Here is a 20,277-nt window from a genome sequence, read left to right as displayed (position 1 = left end):
AGGGGCGGGGCGAGGGATCCCCCCGTTCCCCGCCCGCCGCGGAGCCTCTTAACGGCGGCGGCGGCTCCTAGGGCCGCAGAACGGCGGCGGCAACGGCAACGGCGGTGTCGGGGGGGTCCCGGGGGTCCCGGAGCGGCGGCGGCGGGGGGCGTGACGTCAGCGCAGGGGGCGGGGCGCCGCCGTATAAAGCGGCGGCGCGGCTGTGAGCGGTTCATTCATAAAAAGCGGAGATCGGGGGAAGCGGCGGGAGCGTTACCGGCACTTTGCACCGGCGGAGCTGGGGAGTGGATGTACCGGGGCTGGTAGCGGCTGAACCGGAGCCTGGGACGGGATTTACCGGGGCTTATAGCGGCGAACCGGGACTTTGCACCGGAGAACCAGAACCTGGGACGGATGCACCGGGGCTTTGTACCGGAGAACTGAAACCTGGGACGGATACACCAGGGCTCGTAGCAGCGAACCGGAGCCTGGGACGGCTGCACCAGGACTTTGTACTGGCGAGCCGGCGCCTGGCACGGATGCACCGGAGCTTGTAGCAGCGCACCGAGACTTTGCACCGGCGAACCGGAGCCTGGGACGAGCGCACCGGGGCTCGTAGCCGCGCACCGGCATTTCCCGCGGGACGGTAGACCGGAGCGGGACCCTTGCACCGAGAGACTCCCCCGACCGCCGAAACCGTCACCCCAAACCAGCGAGGGGGAGAGAGAAGCGGGGGGGGGGTTGCTCGGTAAATCGGGATGCCGGTAGCCTGACCCGCAACCTTGGCGTGGCGGGGCGGCCCCCGCGCCCCCGGGGCCATGTACCAAGGCTTCCCCAGTGACTACGACTCGGGTTCCCGCTGCAGCTCCTCGCCCTCCGCCGAGTCCCAGTACCTCTCCTCGGTCGATTCCTTCGGGAGCCCCGCGGCGGCGGCGGCCGCGCAGGTGAGCTCCGGGCCGCCAGGGGGAAGCGGGCGAGTGGCGCCGAGGGGGCGGGGTCGTGCGTAAACGCGTGACGCGTTGGAACCCTCCGTGATGACGCGGCGCACGTACGGCGCGCGCGGGTTTATTTTGGAACGCGGTGGCCGCCCCCTGTTGCTAAGGCGGGGGAGGGGGCGGGAGACGCACGTGGGGGGACATGCCCCCCTCACCGCGTGGCCACACCCACCGCGCTGATGGGCCACGCCCCCCCGCCGCCGGCGCGCTGCTGCGGCTCGTCCCACGCGTGAACTGGAAAGGGGTCGGTGCATTCCCCCCATCCCCCCGGGTCCCGGTGCAGCCGGGGGGGGGTTCAGTGTTTCCACACACCACCACCCCCCCCCCCCGCCCCAGGGTCTCAGTGCAACCGGGGGTTAGCCGGTTCGTGGTTGGTGCAGGTACTTCCCCCCGTGGAAATCGGGGTGGGGAGCGATGCATCCTGCCCCTCCCGGTGCAACACACCCCCGCCCACACACACTGGGCCCTGGTGCAACTGGGAAAGGGGGGGTTCAGTGCCGGCCCCCTGCCCCCCCCAGTTCCATGTGGGGTTTTGGTTCTGGTGTGATTTGGGGGGGTTCCTTCAGTGCCCCAGCAGTGTGCGAGGTCCTGGTGCAAAGCAGTGGGCATCCTGGTGCAGTGAGGTGGGGTGCTGCCAGCTGCAAACAGCTGGAGGCACAAGGGGTGCCCCTGGGGGGGGGGGATGACAGGGGCACCCCCAGCTGAGTGCTGGGACCCCTCGTGTGCTGGGCCTGGGGTGGGGGGGGGGTTTGCATGTCAATGCACAAGTGCTGGGGCCCTCATGCAACAGTGCCAGGGGCACAAGTGCCTTGTGCATCAATGCTGGGGGGCTCTTGCACGTTGCTGCTGGGGGACAGGGAGCCTTGCATATGGGTGCCAGGGGCACGAGAGCATTGTGCATCAGTGCCAGGGAACTTTTGCAGGTCAGGGATCATTGTGTGTCAGTGATGGGGGGGCTCTTGCGTGTCACTGCTGGGGACACAAGGGTGTTGCATGTTGGTGCCAGGGGCACGAGGCCATGGTGCAGGGTGGGAGGGTGGCAGTGTCAGCCCTCCCATAGGTGCTGCCAGGCAGGGTCTAACCCCCCTGCCATCTCCACAGGAGTGCAGCGGCCTGGGGGACATGCCCGGCTCCTTCGTGCCCACAGTGACGGCCATCACCACCAGCCAGGACCTGCAGTGGCTGGTGCAGCCCACCCTCATCTCCTCGGTGGCCCAGTCACAGCCCCCAGGGGCACCCATGGCGCACCCCCCTCCTGTTGATCCCTACGACCTCCCAGGACCTAGCTACTCTACGCCAAGCATGGGTGCCTTTGCCACAGGGCCAGCGGCACCGCCGGCACGTCCCACTCGTGCCCGTCCCCGACACAGCTGTGAGGAGACGGTGAGTGGTGTTCCTATCCCCTGAGTGGGGGGGGGGCAACCCAGAGGGTGGTGGGACCTTGGGGACATGGGTGGCAGCTGGCTAATAGTCTTGTCCCTCTGGCAGCTGACGCCAGAGGAGGAGGAGAAGCGCCGGGTGCGACGAGAGAGGAACAAGTTGGCAGCAGCCAAGTGCCGTAACCGGCGCCGGGAGTTGACGGATCGGCTGCAGGCAGTGAGTGCTTGGGGACACACTGGGGATGGCGGTGTCACCGCAGCTGGGGGTGTCTGAGGGAGGCAGTGGTGGCTCCCTGGGATGGTGAAGGGATGGCAATGTCCCCAATGGCTGGGGACATGGGGGAGATGGATTGATGTCTATGGGGGCAGGTCCCCAGGGACACTTGGGGACAGTGGTGTCCCCAGGTCATGGGGACATTGGAAGGGGATGGTTGACTTGGGCTTGTTGGAAGGGGACAGGTTGATGCCTATAGGAGCAGATGAGGACACTAGATGGGGACAGTGGTGTCCCCAGGACCAAAGGACACAAAGGGAATGACAATGTCCCCAGGACTTGGACATGTCTGAGGGGGACAGAGTGATGCCCATGGATGCAGATCCTGGGGAGCTGGGGCTGTTAGATGGGGACAGTGGTGTCCCCAGGACCAAGAGGCACTGGAAAGGGATGATGATGCCCTCAGAGCTGGAGACAATCACAGGGGGACAGACTGATGCCTGTAGACCCTGATTCCAGGGAGCTGGGGACACTAGAGGGGGACAGTGGTGTCCCCAGAACCAAGGGACACTGGAGGGGTTGATGTCCCCAGGACCTGGTTGTGTTGGAAGGGACAGATGGATGCCTATGGGTGCATGCCCTGAAGAGCTGGGGATGTTGGATGGGGACAACAGTGTCCCCAGGATCAAGGGACACTGGAAGGGGACAATGATGTCCCTGGGAGCTGGGGACATCAGAGAGGGACAGGCCAGTTTCCCTATGGGTGCAGATCTCGGGGACCCAGGGACCTTGGAGGGAGGTGTTGCTGTTCCCAGGAGCTGGGGACCTTGGAGGGGGACAGTCTGATCCCCGGGGATGATGACATTACGGAGGACCAAGACTGTCCCTGGGAGCTGGGGACATCAAAGGGGACAGACTGATGCCCAGGGATGTTGGAGGGGGGATGATATGTCCCAAGAACCAGGGACATCAGAGAAGGGGACCACTCTTGGCAGCTGGAATGGCAAAGGAGGACAGCTCAATGTCCAGAGGGGACAGACTGATGCCCAGGGATGTCTGAGGGGGACAATGCCATCCCCAGGAGCAGGGGACATGGGGGGAGAGCACACAGGGATGCTGGAGGAGGAGGATGCCATCCCTGGGAGCAGGGGGGCATCAGAGCAGGACAGATGGACACCCAGGGATGCTGGAGGGGGACAATGCTGTCCTAATGAGCAAGGGACATCAGAGGGGGATGTATGGGTAGCCAGTGATGCTGGAGGGAGGAATGACCCCATCCTGGAGGCCAGGATGTCCCCAGGGTTGGGGGGGGGACGGGACGGGACGACGGATGGGACGATGACACAAATGGACAGTGGTGTCCCCCGCAGCCCATCTCACCCCACCCCACTGCTGCCTCAGGAAACAGACCAGTTGGAGGAGGAGAAAGCTGAGCTGGAGTCAGAGATCGCAGAGCTGCAGAAGGAGAAGGAACGGCTAGAGTTCGTCTTGGTGGCCCATGCCCCTGCCTGCAAGCTCCCCTTTGAGGATGTCAGCTCCTTGGGTGCCAGCCCCGCCGAGGTGAGCACCCTGGGCAAGGAAGAGCCGGCGGGGACCGTCACCTTCCTACCCCCGGGTCTGTTCCAGCCGAGCACCCAGGGCCCCTTCCCCAGCTGCTGCTTCGCGCCCGGGGTCCCCTCAGGGCCACCTAACCCATCCTATACGTCTTCGTTTGTGTTCACCCACCCAGAGGGAACCACCTGCGGAGCCTTGCATCAGCGGAGCAGCAGCAGCGACCAGTCCTCGGACTCCTTGAATTCTCCCTCGCTCCTCGCGTTGTGAATGGGGTCCCCCCAAAAACTGGCACCTCCTCCCTCCCCGGGTGGTGTTTTTTTGTGGTTTTTGGCTTCCCTTCCCCCCCTCCCCTTTTTTTTTTGATTGGTTGACCCAGGGGTTGGGGTGTTGGTGAGGCTGAAGGGCAGCTTTGGCACCTGGATGTGGGGTGTCAGCAATGGGGCTGGTGTGTTGGAAGTGTCTGTGATGTGTCTCCATTGTTCCTGCAGCATCCCAGCTGCTTTAGAGGTGTCTGTCCCCAATCCCCATAATCTCATGGGGGTTCATGCAACATCTCCATCCCTTTGGAGATGTTCCTGCCCAATTTCCACCACCTGGGGAAGGTCCCTTTGTCACCTCCATTGCCTTAGAGGTGTCTGTGCCTGATCCACACCACCCCATGAGGCTTTGCGCAGCATCTCCATCCCTTTGGAGATGTCCGTGCCTGATTTCAGTCACCCCAGGAAGATCCATGTGGCATCTATGACACCTTAGAGGTGTCTGTGCCTGATCTCTGTTGTCCTGAGGGGGGGTCCCTGTGCCATCTCCATCACTTTGGAGATGGCCATGCTGTATCTTCCTTACTCCAGGAAGGTCCCTGTGTCATTTGTTAGATTGGAGATGTCTGTCATCTCCATCATCCTGGGGGGGGATATCTATGTGGCATGTCCTTCACCCTAGAGGTGTCCATGCTGCATCTCCATCTCCCTTGGATAGTCCCTGTGGCACCTTTATCACCTTAGAGGTGTCTGTGCCACAGCTGCACTGTCCCATGGGGTCCTTGCAGCTTCTCCATCACCTTGGAGGTGCCCCTGCCAAATCTCCATCACCCTGGGGCTGGGGTGTCCATGTGTTGTCTCCATCCCCACTGCTGATGCTGGGCCTCCAGGTCACCTCTCCAGCACCCACAATGTTGGGTAGATTTCTATCCTGCTTGTCCCCCACCCAACTGTGAATGGCTCTGCCCCATCCACCCTGCCTGCACGGGTCCTGCCAGTGGCTCTGGCATCCCCAACCCTGCACCATCCCTCTCTTGTGACCAAGCTTTGCCAGCATTGACTCTGTCCTCTCTCTCTATTATATATATATTTTTGTTGTTGCGTGGGGCTGCCAGCCCCTGGGAGATGTTTAATTTTTTATTATTATTATTGCCTGTGCTGTATTTGTGACTGTTCTGGGGCCAGCTTAGCCCCTGTGTCTGTGCTCAACCCATCCCAATGTGGCCAATAAAGCAGCTTTGGATCGGCCCTATGTCTCTTCTTTCTTGCTGGAAGGGTGGCACCAGATGGGGACCTATGGCACTGAGGGATTCTTGTGGAGGAAATGGATTGGGGATCCTCTGGGGACATGGAGGCTGTGGGTTGAGGAGTACATGTCCATGGTGTCCTTGGGGACATGGGCCAAGGGTTGTAGGTCCTTGGGGACAAAGATGGACAGGGAGCACCAAGGTGATGAAGCCATGGAGATGCTGGAGCCTGTGCCACAGGGAGCTTCTGGGGATATGGAGCCCTTGGGTGAGGGGTCCCTGAGGAGAGGGAGCTGTGGGGACCAGGGGAGGGCCACGAAGGTGATTGGGGGCTGGAGCGCCTCTCCTATGAGGACAGGCTGAGAGAGTTGGGGTTGTTCAGCCTGGAGTAGAGAAGGCACTGGGGAGACCTTATTGCAGCCTTCCAGTACCTAAAGGGGGCCTACAGGAAAGCTGGAGAGGGACTTTTTACTAGGGCAGGTAGTGATAAGATAAGGGGTAATGGCTTTAAACTGAAAGAGGGTAGATTTAGATTAGATGTAAGGAAGAAGCTCTTCACTGTGAGGGTGGTGAGGAACAGGTTGCCCAGAGAGGTTGTGGATGCCCCATCCCTGGTGACGTGCGGAAAACAGACTCCACAATCGGTGAGATTGTAAAGTAGGTATGTTCATTCAGTGCTGGGCAGCACGGGGGGTAGTCCCACCAAAGTCGTGCGAGCCTGACCTGGCAGTTCACTTTAAATTTATACAGTCAAGTGTTACATATACATAGAGTTTCACAATATGCCTATACATAGGCATGACCTATCCCTGCTTCATATTAAAATTAGCCCTAGGAAGTCATTTCCATAGTCTCCTCTCAACTGCGCTTGCACAGTGCCTCCTTATGGTGGTCGTCTGGTGGTCGTGAAGATGAAGGCTGTATGTCTTCTTCACGGTGAACTCTTAACCTTCTGTCCCTGTGCAGACTCAGTTGTCCCTTGGCATTTGTCCAAATCACAAGGTCGGTCTTGGCTGGTTCTTGGAGCCACTGCTGCTTCTTATCAGGGACTATCTCCTGTCCCAGCCAGCCTCAACAATGCAAGCGTTAAACATCACTTCTCATCCCCTTGGGCCATGTCTACCTCTATTGAAACTTCTTTAACTTCATTATAAGCTAGATAATTATTAAACAATTCTTATCCACATTCATATATCTACTATATCTGCTAAGGTTTCTTTGGTTCCCTGTCTCAGTCCCCCCTTTTCTAGAAAATAGTAAATTCTTACTATATCTAACTCTAGTATTTTAATGCATTGTTTCCTTATTCTCTCAAAATATTTGTTGGACTCAAGTTTTTGTCGCAACTCATTCTTTTTCCATTCACTGTAAGAGTCCCCTGTACTCTTACAGCACCAAAAGCCACATTGAACCACTATGCAAAGGACTACAGACAAGAGAATGATCATTATTACAGTGACAAACAATTGTTTCAACCATGTCAAATTTGGCAACCAGGAGGTTAATTTTTCCCATATCTCAGTGAATCCCCATGAAGTGTCATCTTGTGACATTAAATGTAAAAGTTGGGGGTTTTTTTCCAAATTTGAGAGAGATCTGTTTCTATTTGTCTCTTTTGGTTAACGTAAGTGCAGCAGTGTTCATTAGTTATAGTGCACAGGTCTCCTTGCTGCTCAGGGGGTATTTTAGTGTACTTTGTGAGGGAAAAGCTGAAAACGTGAACATATCCAGAACAAACATGTTCCCATCCCATGTTACGCTCCTTGTCCCCAAGGTTGCCCATATTACCGCGTAAAAACTAAGTGTCCATCGGGTTTTGTGGTGACTTTCCATGGAGTTTTGGGTGACTTTTTCACTCTGGTGTGATGAATCCAAGCGTTCTGTTCCTTGATCCTGATTGCAGTAAAGGAGGTGAGTAGTACTTGGAATGGTCCTTCCCACTGTGGTTCCAGGGTTTTTTCTGTAAGAGACTTTACATATACATAATCCCCAGGTTGTATATTATGTACAGGTCCATCTAAACCTCTCCCTCGAGTCCCAGCCACATGTTTCCTGATTTTATTGAGCTGTTTACTTAATGCTATCATGTAAGAGGTCACAATTTCGTCCCCAGCTTGTACAGACACCCCTTTCTGTATTTCATAGGGTTGTCCATATAACATTTCAAAGGGGCTCAGTCCTTCCCTTGCCCTTGGTCTTGTTTGTATACGCAAAAGGGCTAAAGGGAGAGACTGAGGCCATGTTAGATTCGCTTCTTGTCCCAATTTTACAATTTGCTGTTTGATTAAGTGGTTCATTTTTTCCACTTGACCACTCGACTGGGGGTGATATGGAGTATGAAGTTGCCAATCTATACCCAAATGGCGGCTAATTTGTTGTACTATTCTTGAGACAAAATGTGGTCCTCTGTCAGAGGACATGGTTGCTGGAACCCCGAAACGTGGTATTATTTCTTGCACTAATATTTTAGTTACCTCCCGGGCTTTAGCCGTTCTTGTTGGGAATGCTTCTGGCCAACCTGAAAAGGTATCAGTTAATACTAGTAAATATCGATACCCCCCTTTTCTTGGAAGTTCTGTGAAGTCAATTTGCCATTGCTGTCCAGGCCCATTGCCTTTCCCAATCTGACCCATTTCTAGTTTGGGGGTATTCTTAGGATTAGTCTGAAGGCAAAGATCGCATTGTTGAGTCACTTGTCTCACTGTGGTATATAAATTTCTAGCCACAATTTCTCTTATTAAATGTTTATACAGAGCCTCTGTCCCCCAGTGTCTTTTCCTATGCTCCTCCTGTATCAAATGCCACAGTAAGCAAGAGGGAATGATTAGTTTTCCCTGTGGGGTATGAGCCCACCCTTCTTCATTATATGACCCTTCTAAAACTGTAATAAGTTTCTGATCTTCCTTGGTATATTCTGGCTTACCTTTTAGGGAGATTTGTCTATCAGGAATTAAAGCCCCTTCTATTTTTACCTTTGTTCTGGCCACTTGTTTTGCCTCTCTGTCCGCCAGTTCATTTCCTTTTTCCAAATCTGAGCTCACTTTCTGGTGTGCCTTAATATGCATAATTGCTACTTTCTTAGGGAGCTGGACAGCTTCCAGTAACTTCAGAATTTCTTCTGCGTGTTTGATATTTTTTCCCCTGGGAATTCAATAGTCCTCTCTCCTTCCAAATTGCTCCATGTGCGTGTACAACTCCAAAGGCATATTTTGAGTCTGTATAAATGTTCACAACTTTGCCCTGGGCCAATTCCAGGGCGCGGGTTAGAGCAATTATTTCTGCCTTCTGTGCGGAGGTGTTCATGGGCAAAGCCCCTGATTCTATTACCTCTTGGCTGGTGGTGATGGCATATCCTGCATGTCGATTACCATTTAGGACGTAACTGCTTCCGTCTGTGAACCAGGTTTCTCCATTTTCCATGGGGCTGTCTTTCAGGTCTGGGCGACTGGCGTATGTTGTTTCGATGGTTTCCAAACAGTCATGATGTACCGGTTCTCCTGTGTTCCTGCTGAGAAAAGAAGCTGGGTTGACAATGTTAGTGACTACAATCTCCACATCATCCTGCTCTACCAATATAGCTTGATATCTCAGGAATCTTTGTGGAGAGAGCCAATGTCCACCCTTTGTTTCCAGTACTGTTGATACTGTATGAGACACTAAAACAGTCATTTTCTGGCCTAGAGTAAACTTTCGCAGTCATGTCTAATTGCTTAGAGAGGTAGGCAACAGCCCGTCGATATGGGCCCAGGTTTTGCGTTAATATTCCCAGGGCAATGCCCTGCTTCTCGTGTGAGTAAAGAAGAAATGGCTTACTTACATCTGGGAGTCCCAAGGCCGGGGCCGACATCAAAGCCTTTTTCAGTAGCTCAAAGGCTCGTTCGGTCTCCTTGTTCCACTCAAGGTGTTTCTGCTCAGTGGCTGTTAGCGCATACAGTGGTTTAACAAGCAATCCATAATTATAGATCCACAATCGGCACCACCCCATCATTCCCAGAAAAGTTCGTAACTCTTTCACTGTCTGAGGTCTCTGAGTTTGGCATATTGCCTCTTTACGGGCTTGTCCCATAGTTCTTTGTCCTGCACTAATTTCATAGCCCAAATAATTCACTTTGCGTTGCATTACCTGTGCCTTCTTCTTGGATACCCGGTACCCCTGGAGTCCCAGGAAATCCAGCAGACTCACCATCCATATTATACAATCTTTCTCTGTCTTGGTGGCGATCAGGATATCATCCACATACTGCAACAGCTTCCCCTCCTCAGACGGGGCTTCCCAGGATTCTAAGTCTTTTGCAAGCTGATTGCCGAAAATGGTAGGACTATTCTTAAATCCTTGTGGCAACACCGTCCAAGTGAGCTGGGTCTTTCGACCACTCTTGGGGTTTTCCCATTCAAATGCAAATAATTTTTGGCTGGCTTCATGGAGAGGGAGGCAAAAGAAAGCATCCTTCAAATCTAAAACAGTAAACCAAGTCAATTCAGGTGTTAATACGGTCAACAGGGTATATGGGTTCGCCACTACCGGGTAAAGATCTTCAGTTATCTTATTCACCGCCCGTAAGTCTTGGACAACCCAATATGACCCATCGGGCTTCCAAACAGGTAATATAGGGGTATTGAATTCAGACTCGCACTCTTTTAGTAACCCCAACTGCAAAAATTTTTCTATCACCGGCCGAATTCCTTCTCTGTCTTCCTTCTTTAGGGGATATTGTTTAATCCTTACCGGCTTTCGGCCTTCCTTGATCCTAACTTCAACAGGGGGGGCACTTTTCGCTCTTCCAGGTGCATCGGTAGCCCATACCCCCGGGTACACTTGGTTTAAGATGTCCTCGCTAATGTTTCCTTCTAGGGGGAGACTGGTTAAGGTTAGGCTCAATATTTGAATATATTCTTGATCTTTTACCTCCAGAGTAATTTCTCCCTTTTCAAATACAATTTTTGCTTCCAATTGTTCCAACAAGTCCCTTCCCAGAAGTGGCTTTGGGGAGTTGGGCATATATAAAAATTTATGAATGCCCCACTGTTTTCCTAATTTATATTCTAAAGGTTTACAAAAATATGCCTTTTCACTTTGACCAGTTGCTCCTTTCACTATGACATAATCATCTCCCAGGGGCATCAAAGCTTGGTTCAGAACCGAGTATGTTGCCCCCGTATCTACCAAGAATTCTATTTCTTGTTGTGTTTTCCCTAGCTTAATTATAACCAGTGGATCTGCTAGGGTAGATTCCCCAGGTTCCCGTCAATCTCCCTCCACATGGGCTACTGTTCTTCCTGTTTGAGCCCCCTGATCCTCCTTCTTGTTCTTTGGGCATTCCTTTTTCCAATGACCAAATTTCTTACACAAAGCACATTGATCCTTGCCCAGTCGGGGCAAGTCTCGCCTAGGCCCTCTTCCTCTTTCTTCCTGGATAACAGCCATTAATTTCCTTTGTCCCTGCCTATATCCTTCTTCTCTGTTACTAAATACTCTCCATGCTTCATCCAATAATATTTCTAAATTCCTACCCTCTGTAGGACGTAATTTTTGAAGTTTGCGCCTTATATCCCCTGTAGATTGACCCAAAACCAGGGAGACCAATTGTTGTATTCCTACCTCTGACCCAGGATCCAGCGGTGTGTTGCGGCGCATTGCATCCATCAATCGATCCAGGAATTTAGATGGAGACTCGGAAGGACTCTGTTTGACTGCATATAAAGCTGACCTATTTATAGTTTTGGGGATTGGCCTCTCCATTCCTTTTGTAATCCAATCCTGATACCCCTGCAATCTTTCCATATGTGCAGATCTATTAACATCCCACTTTGGGTCTTGGAGAGGGAAATATTCTTTAACGTCCCCTCCTGTGATCTTATAATGATCTTCAGCTAGGTTCCCTGCTGTTTTTAAAATCAGCTGTTTCTCTGTTTCGGTCATATATTCTAATAATAGCTGTATATCCTTCTGTCGTGGTTTCAACCCAGCCGGTAACAAAGGACCACGCGGCCGCTCGCTCACTCCTCCCGCCCCCCCTCCGGTGGGATGGGGGGAAGACGGAGGAGAGGGAAAAAAAACAAACCTGGAACCTCGAGGGTTGAGATAAAGGCAGTTTACTGGAACAACACAAAGAAATTGCAACAACAACAACGGTACTAATGAAAAAGTATACAAAAAGAGTGATGCACAGTGCAACTGCTCACCACCCGGGACCCGACGCTCTGCCACTTCCCCCACCGAAAAGAAGAGCCCACCCCCCGGCCCGCTCCCCATTTATATACTGAGCATGATGTCACATGGTATGGAATAGCTCCTTGGCCAGTTCAGGTCAGCTGCCCCGGCTATGCCCCCCCACCTCCCAGGTTCCTGTAAAAAAAAAAATTAACTCTATCCCAGCTGAACCCAGGACACCTTCCAATCAGGGTTATACTGTTTTACAATAAATTGGAAATGTTTAGTTACACTTACCGGATCACTCCTATAATCTTTAGCAACCTTTTTCCATTCCCCTAGGTCAGCAGTAGAAAAGGGTACTTTGATTAACATTGTCCCACCATCCGGCCTCACCGCCTCTCGGAGAGGTGCTTGTAAAGCTGTTGAGGTAGTTTTCTTCCTAGTACGGGAAGATACAGGGCTGTCCGGGGGGGTTGGAGTTCTATCCGAGTCTGCATCCTGTTCCTGTGGTCGAGGGGGAGGCTTAAACAAATCAGTTAGATCTTGTTCTGGTACCTGATGGATTTTATTTGTCTTTGTACGTCTTTGTCCAATACTACATGCCGAACAACACTGCCTCAGTTTACCTCTAAGCTCCTTGTTGTTTTCTCGCTCAACTGCGAGCACCATGGGGTCCTGTGGGGGTACCATTCCACAGTCCCTTTGCCACCCTGGATGGTTTCGGAGTGTGAAAAACATGTCTGCATATGAAACTTCATCCCATTTTCTTTCTCTCCTTAAAAACAGCATTAATTGTAATAGAGTATTATAATCTGTTGACCCATTAAGTGGCCACTTAGCATCACCTTCTAACTTATACAACGGCCACCATTGATTGCAATACTTAATAAGGTTCTTTTTATTTTCCGTACCTCCGGTCCCAACAATATCTTTCCAGTGGGTAATAACACAACCCAGAGGACTCTTCCTCAATATTCCCCCTTGATTGTTTCCCATTTTATTACTTCTCCTTTTAATAAGCTTCCATGCAAATTGTTTCTTACACCTCTTTATAGAATTCTCCCGGTTTTTCTCTCACACGTCCCGAATTCTGGGATTAAATTTTCCTTTCCACACACCAATTTCACTATTTCGGCTATCTCTCCAACCACAAACAATCCCAACTGTGTACATAGCCCGTCCCCTCTTATCCCAGGGAGTCCAAACCCGACACTCAGGGCATTTAATATCCCCGCCACAATCTATTTGCAACCTCTGTTTACACCACACACATTCCAGGACATATGAGGGCATACACTCATTTCCTGGATGTAAAAGACACCATTCAAATACCCACATTTATGTGATGCACCATACAGGGACTTTCTTATACCAACACCACAAAATGATTAAGATAATCAAACTCAAACTTACAATTACAACTTTAACATATAAATTCAAGTTTCAAATCATCAGTGAGTCACACTTCGTTTGTCTCTGGCCGTACCCCTTGTGGAGTTACGAAACTGCGGAGCAGAACTCCACACACGCTCCGCAGCTGAGCTGTGTCTCTTTTACTCAAACATTCAATCCACAGTTTTAGATATCTACACATTAACAAGCATATATACACATATAAATCTCAACATAACATTTTCACATTCTCACACAAAATCTTTAACATAAATTTCCAAACATTCACATCATACAATCATCGCTCCAGTTGACAACCTTCAGCAGCTGCAAAAATGTACCAAGCGCAATTGCGAGGGGGTGCGCTTACCCTTCTCCTGCCTCTTATATACCAGTCATCGACAGGTCCGTCCTGGCTCCCGATACTGGGATGCAGCAGTCACCCCGGATTTGCTCGATCTACCCTCAAGATCACTAGCGGCCACTCTATTGGTCAGCAAATCCCCCCTGGTTACCATACAGGGTACCCTCCTCCCATATGGGGACTATGCTGCACGCCAGACGTCTCTGCGCGATTTACCAGCTTCCCCGGCCCGTACTTTTACAGGCCCCCCTTGTAGAACATACCGTTTGGTCCGCGGCTTCAGGAGGTCGTTGTCTGCTCCCGCAGTGAGCGGCTGGCAGCGGAGGCTCCTCCGAGGAAAGTGCTCGGGGCGCGCCGAGGGGCGTCTGCTCCGCAGTTGGTCCCGCAGCTGAGCAGAGAGTCTCCTGCCTGGCTCGCCAAACTGACGTGCGGAAAACAGACTCCACAATCGGTGAGATTGTAAAGTAGGTATGTTCATTCAGCGCTGGGCAGCACGGGGGGGGTAGTCCCACCAAAGTCGTGCGAGCCTGACCTGGCAGTTCGCTTTAAATTTATACAGTCAAGTGTTACATATACATAGAGTTTCGCAATACGCCTATACATAGGCATTACCTATCCCTGCTTCATATTAAAATTAGCCCTAGGAAGTCATTTCCATAGTCTCCTCTCAACTGCGCTTGCACAGTGCCTCCTTATGGTGGTCGTCTGGTGGTCGTGAAGATGAAGGCTGTATGTCTTCTTCACGGTGAACTCTTAACCTTCTGTCCCTGTGCAGACTCAGTTGTCCCTTGGCATTTGTCCAAATCACAAGGTCGGTCTTGGCTGGTTCTTGGAGCCACTGCTGCTTCTTATCAGGGACTATCTCCTGTCCCAGCCAGCCTCAACAATGCAAGCGTTAAACATCACTTCTCATCCCCTTGGGCCATGGCTACCTCTATTGAAACTTCTTTAACTTCATTATAAGCTAGATAATTATTAAACAATTCTTATCCACATTCATATATCTACTATATCAGCTAAGGTTTCTTTGGTTCCCTGTCTCACTGGAAGTGTTCAAGGCCAGGTTGGCTGGGACTTTGAGCAGCCTGGCCTAGTGGAAGGTGTACCTGCCCATGGCAGGGGGGGTTGGAACTGGGTGATCTTGAAGGTCCCTTCCAACCCAAACCATTCCATGGTTCCTGAGGACGTGAAGATCCTTGGGGATGAGGAGCCTGTGGGTCAGGGAGCTGCAGGGGGACAAGGAGCCCATGGGCCAGAGATCCCTGGGGACCTGGAGCTTGTGGGGGATGTCTCCCCATTGGCCCAGCTGCCTGCCAATCAACTGTAAAGATGGGCGGGCCTTGCAGCCATAGTTATGAAGGACCACACCTTTCCAAGCCACACCCCGCCCCCATGCCTGCAGCCCCGCGGGTGACCAAGAGACAGGGGGTGGGTGGGGGGGTCCTCGCCCAGTTTGGAGGGTGTATTACCCAGCTGGGAGGGTGTCTGTGCCCAGTTTGGGGGTACACTGCTCAATTTGAGGTGGGTCCTTGCCCAGTTTGGGGGATGCCTGTTCAGTTGGGAGGGGGTCCTTGCCCACTTTGGGGAGTCCTTGCCCAATCTGGGGGGTCCCCTGCCCAGCTGGGTGCTGTGGGGGGCTGTATCAGTCATGTTGGGTTGGGGGAGGGTGTCCCCCTGGCCCCCCAGCCCTGCTGCCGGGGGGTGGTTTCCTTCCTTCTACCAAGGCTTTGATGTCAGGCGCCTGGTGAGTCACGCCGGGGCTGGGCACGTGGGACATGCCAGGACACACCAGAATGTGCTGGGCACACCCTGGGGTGGGTGTCATCACCCCCCCCCATGCCTGGGGATGCACTCAGGGACTGTGGGGACAATGCAGGTCCCTGTCCCCATGTGTCCCTGCATGGTGACATCCCTGTCCCCATGTGTCCCTACAAGGTGGGATCCATCTCCACGTGTCCCTGTGTGGTCCCATCTCTGTCCCCATATGTCCCTGCATGGTCCCATCCCCGTCCACATGCATCCAGACACAGTGACATCCTTCTCCCCATGTGTCTGGGCATGGTCCCATCCCTGTCCCCATTTATCTGGGCACGGTGACATCCCTGTCCCCACATTCCCATTCCCATGCCACCCCCCCTTGCATGACGTTCCATGCCCCATCCCTGCACAGGGGTCACCCCTGTCCCTTCCCGCTGCCCCTACCTGGTGCTGCCACTTCCACCCCCACCGCCGCTGTCCCCTTCCCATGGCACGGGGGACAGTGACCCTGGCCCCGATCCCACTGTGGCTGCACCGGGGCCACTTATTTTTAGCCCTCGCTCCTTCCTGGCCGGATCCAGCACTCGCCTATTTTTGACACGGGGGGGGTGGGGAGCACACAGTGGCCTTATCCATGGCCCCCACCAGGATATGCTGAGACCCAGCAAGCTCATCGCAGCAGTGGGTGATGATGCTCTGGGGGTGGCGGGTGGCAAGTGGGATGGGGGGGGTGTCCGTATCCCGGGTCCCCCCCCTCCATTTTCCAGCGCCGGGGGTGGGGGGACAAGGTGTCCCACGAGGCGCCAGATCTGGGCGCCGAGGCAGGGTGGGACAGGATGGAGGGGGGCCAGGGTGGCTTCCCCCACGCCCCCCCAGGCCTGATCCTGCCCTTGGCCGAGCCACACTGTCCCCAACCCCCTGCCACCCGGCTGAGTCCAGCTGGGTGCCCCCCCCTGTGCCGGGAAGGGCCGTTCTGTGTGTGTGTGTGTGTGTGTCCTGTGGTGGCTTCCCGGCGAGGCACTGGCGGCCCTTTCCTTCCTCCCCACCCCAGAGCGGTCACCATGGGCCAAGGCCTCTCATGGCCTCGCACGAAGAACCGGCTCCCACACAGGGACAGTCCCATGTCCCCATCCCCTCTGCACAGGGACAGTGCCATGTCCCCCATACCCTGTGCATGGGGACAGTGCCATGTCCCCCAGCCCCTGTGCACATGGTGGCCCCATGGCCCCTGTCCCCATGCACGAGGACCTGGAGTGAGAGCGAAGGACAAGGACTGGCTCCAGCGTTAATTTACAACATTGACACACCATTTATACACAGTGCTGGGGGGGCTCTGGGCTGGGGCAGCGCAGCCCCCCACCCCACCCCAGCTCTGGGGGCTCCGAGCATGGCCGGGGTGATGTGGGAGGCGAGCACCCAGCTCCGGGGGTGCCTCACTGCACCCACCTGTGGTCGTGGGCGCTCAGAGCTGTGCCTGGCTGGGGCGCTGAGGGTGCAGGCGACGCAGGTGCAGGTGGGAGAGATGCACCAGGCGCAGCAGGCGGAAGGGCAGTCATCGCACCTCGCGGGCCACAGCCAGCTTGGAGAAGAAGGCGCATTGGCGCGGCAGCCCCGGCTCGGCCTTGCTCTGCTGCGGGACGGGGATGCTCAGGGGACGGGGACACCTGCTGCTGGGCACCCAGGTCCCTTGGGAGGGGCATGCACCCATATTTGGGGTGTAGCAATGCATCCAGCTTTGGAGCACCATGATGCACCCAGATTTGGGGTGCAACATTGCACCCACTTTTGGGGTGCAGCATTACACCCAGCTCTGGGGCGAAGCCTGGTCCCAAGTTTAACTGGTACCACTTGCAGGCAGGACCGGTTCTATTTAAAGCCCCCGAAGTGGCAGCATCCTGCTGGGCCCGCCTGTGCCACCGGCCCCCCCAGGGGACTCAGGGACAGGGAGGGGACTTGGCGCGAGGCCATGGCCGCTTCCCGGCGGGCAGCCAGGAGGGACTGGCAGTGGGGCGGGTGCTGCCGGGAAGGATGGATGCGGCATCCTGTCACCCCGCTTTGGTCCCCATGGGGACACTGTGTCCTGTCCCTGTCCCTACAGGGAGGTGGCATCTCGCCTGGCCATGCCACCCTGCTGTGCTGGCTATAGGGACATGTGCCACCCCACTCCTGCCCCTATGGGGACACATGCCACCCTGCTCCTGTCCCCCTGGGGACACATGCCACCCCACTCTTGTCCCCATGGGGCCATGGTGTCCTGCCTGGCCATGCCACCCCACTGCCACTCCCCTGGGGCCACTGCTGGGTGCCAGCACTCACCGGATGTCGGGGAAGTCCCTCACCAGGACACCCACCTCCATCTGCAGCACCGCCGTGTCCTCCAGCACCAGCAGTTCCCTCAACCTCGGCACCACCAAATCCAGCCAGGGTGAGGCCGAATCCTGCTGGCACAGAGGACCTCAGCACCGTCACCCCTGCCCGAGGAGCACCCAAGGGTGCTGGGGAGGGGACAGAGTCTCACCAAGCGGCTGAAGAGCTCGCGGAGCTGGTGAGCTTTGTTCCTGAGGTGGGCAGCCACCCGGGCGCGCATCTTGGCCGAGGTGCAGACCAAGAGCACCTGCAGCAGCGGCCGCACGTACTCGATGAGCACCTGCTGGTGCACCTCGCTCACCAACACCTGAAGCACAAGGGTCAGCAGAAGCCGCCGGTGATGGCATTGACCCTGCGGCATCAAACCTCGCACCTGCCTGGTAGGGCTCAGGGCGCAGTGGACGCAGTTTCTGGGTGAAGCTGGTGATGAGCATCACGATGGTGTCGAAAGCATCGGAGTTCGTCAGCCACTTGTGCTTCATCAGCTTGTTGAAGTAGGGCTGGGGTGGGGGGGCAGCTGGGGTGGGCAGCTGTCCCGGCACCCATGGGTGGCACCCTGGGTGGCACCCGGGGGGTGGGAGGCCACTCAAAGCATTGCACCTGTGGGTGTCACCTGGCTCAGTGCACAACTGATGGGCACCCTGCCCAGCACCCTGGTGCACCGCTCTGGCTGTCCCCTCCCCAGGCTGTCCCATGCCATGTAGGCACCTTGAGGTCCTCGAAGAGGTGTTGGGTGAGGACGTGGTTGCAGAGCCGGGTCACATTGTCCAGGGTGGCATGGGCCTGGCATCGGGGCTCCTCACTCTCCGGGTGCCCAAACTGTGCCAGGTGCTCAGCAAAAGTCCTGCCGCAGGGAGGTCAGTGGGTGCTGCTGGGGACCCTGAGCACCCCGAGCACCCCGAGCACCTGAGGGACCCGGGAAGGGGGGGGTGTTCAGGGTGCCCTCACCTGAAGGGAGGACAGCAGTTGACCAGGGCAATGGCCAGGCTGGTGGCACCGTCCAGTGGGGTGGCTTTGCTGGGGGCCTCTAGGAACCACTTCACCTTCCGCTGGAAACTGAGGGCACCCACACGGGTCACCCATGCTGGCACCCTGGGGACCCAGCACCCAGGGGACCTGGTACCCAGGTGCACACTCGTTCTGTGCCCCCCACGGCCATCCCAGCTCTGTCCTGTGGCTCCTGTCCCCCCATGATACCCACGTCCCCGTGATCATCCCCTGTCCCCCCACCATATCCCTGTGTCCCCGTGCCCAGCTTCTGTCCCCTCATGTCCCCACGTTCCCATGTCCCCGTGCTCATCTGCTGTCCTGTCCTGATGCCCCCACGTCCCCATGTGTGGGAGCAGCTTGGAACACCTGGCATTTGTTTTCAAGAGTGACCATTAGAATTTGTTGTGCTGCATGTTTGCCAAGCCTTTGAAGAACTAGTTTTACAAGGTCAGGTTGGAGGATGGCCTGGTGTAGGCCTGGGAAGATGTGGCTGAAGACAGTCACGAGTATGTGTATGGAATGTTTTTATCTTTAACTGTTCTGAGGACTGGCAAACATCCCAGCTGAGCCAGATATGAGCTCCTCTGTTAGTAGTATTGGCTGTATGCCGTTAGTACTTTCTAGATCTTTGTTGAAACATATATAAGTTGGATTCTTTTGTGAAATAAAGGGAATCTTGCACAGAGAGCTTGAGCGCTTGATTCAGTTGCTGCAGATGGTGAGCCCGACATGATCAAGAGAAGAAGACGATGTGCTCAAGAGAAGAAGACAACGTGATCGAGAGAAGATGACGACGTGATGGAGAGAAGAAGCCGGCGCAATTAAGAGAAGAAAACGACGTGATCAAGAGAAGAAGAAAAGAGGTGATTCCCCTTCACTGCGGAGACCACGCAATCTAATGGGGAGAGTTTTGAAGAAGTGGCCACGACTCCGAGAAAATAGGTAACAGCGACCCCTGTGGAACAGGTGAGTTGCAAGATTGCGGTAGCATGGGGCAATCAGCTTCCCAGGAGCATAAGCTCTACTTAAACATTTTGCAGCAGATTTTATGGGCCTCTGGGTATAAAATAACAGAGGGACAAATTGCTTCACTTTTAATATGGGTAAAGGCTAACTGGTTTCCCACAGAGGGAACTGTTGATAGCAAGGGTTGGGAAAGAGTCGGGGAATGTTTACAAACGTGAAAAACTTTGGCCTTTGGTGTATCAGAAAATTTAATTGTGACATGGAAATTTATTTATACTGCGCTGATGCATTTACAGCCAGCAGAGAAAATCATATCAATGCAACCTGATACTGCTTTTGAGGAGACAGTTTGTAAGCAGGCCGCTAATGATCAGGATTCTGATTCCGATAATAATTCTTTTGCATCAGGCAGGGTGGACTCTGAAAAAGAGACGGATTTATATCCCTCATTACCTCCACCACCGCCTGCACTAACACCGTTAATGCACACATCCCGCCAGCAGGCAGACAGGCAGGCAGCGGGTGGGCAGCACGGGCTTCGCGGGGTTGCCGACCCTCACCACTGCATACAGGTCCCCGCCGCCTCGCCGCTGCCTCCCGCTGCTTTTGCACCCCCTTCACTGCCACCGCCTCCCGCGGCCTCTGTGCCCGCCACGGCCGC

At 54.6% G+C, this 20,277-nt stretch overlaps 1 protein-coding gene and 1 long non-coding RNA gene across 2 annotated transcripts; one reads left to right on the top strand and one right to left on the bottom strand.

Annotated features, from left to right (window-relative positions):
- Positions 1 to 155: 155 nt before the first annotated feature.
- On the top strand, positions 156 to 5,243 carry LOC138683357 (protein FosB-like). Its single transcript, XM_069775062.1, has 4 exons — positions 156 to 923; positions 2,076 to 2,357; positions 2,463 to 2,570; positions 3,969 to 5,243. The coding sequence occupies exons 1-4, from the start codon at positions 798 to 800 to the stop codon at positions 4,386 to 4,388; spliced, it is 936 nt and encodes a 311-aa protein (XP_069631163.1). The 5' UTR covers positions 156 to 797; the 3' UTR covers positions 4,389 to 5,243.
- Positions 5,244 to 18,036: 12,793 nt separating this feature from the next.
- LOC138683383 (uncharacterized) lies at positions 18,037 to 18,902 on the bottom strand. Its single transcript, XR_011322948.1, has 3 exons — positions 18,609 to 18,902; positions 18,369 to 18,504; positions 18,037 to 18,160 (listed from the first exon to the last, which is right to left on the bottom strand). It is a non-coding gene; the product is annotated as an uncharacterized lncRNA (long non-coding RNA).
- Between the last annotated feature and the right edge of the window lie 1,375 nt (positions 18,903 to 20,277).

The sequence above is a fragment of the Haliaeetus albicilla genome, chromosome W (genome assembly GCF_947461875.1).
Source record: "Haliaeetus albicilla chromosome W, bHalAlb1.1, whole genome shotgun sequence".
NCBI lineage: Eukaryota > Metazoa > Chordata > Aves > Accipitriformes > Accipitridae > Haliaeetus > Haliaeetus albicilla.
This window is presented reverse-complemented; position numbering and strand designations above follow the sequence as displayed.

Bases quoted from the DNA above. Each gene is read 5' to 3' on its own strand.
- LOC138683357 (XM_069775062.1), top strand. From the start codon at position 798: ATGTACCAAGGCTTCCCCAGTGACTACGACTCGGGTTCCCGCTGCAGC. The intron at 2,358-2,462 runs GTGAGTGGTGTT...TCCCTCTGGCAG, and splicing joins GACACAGCTGTGAGGAGACG to CTGACGCCAGAGGAGGAGGA. The intron at 2,571-3,968 runs GTGAGTGCTTGG...CTGCTGCCTCAG, and splicing joins TGACGGATCGGCTGCAGGCA to GAAACAGACCAGTTGGAGGA.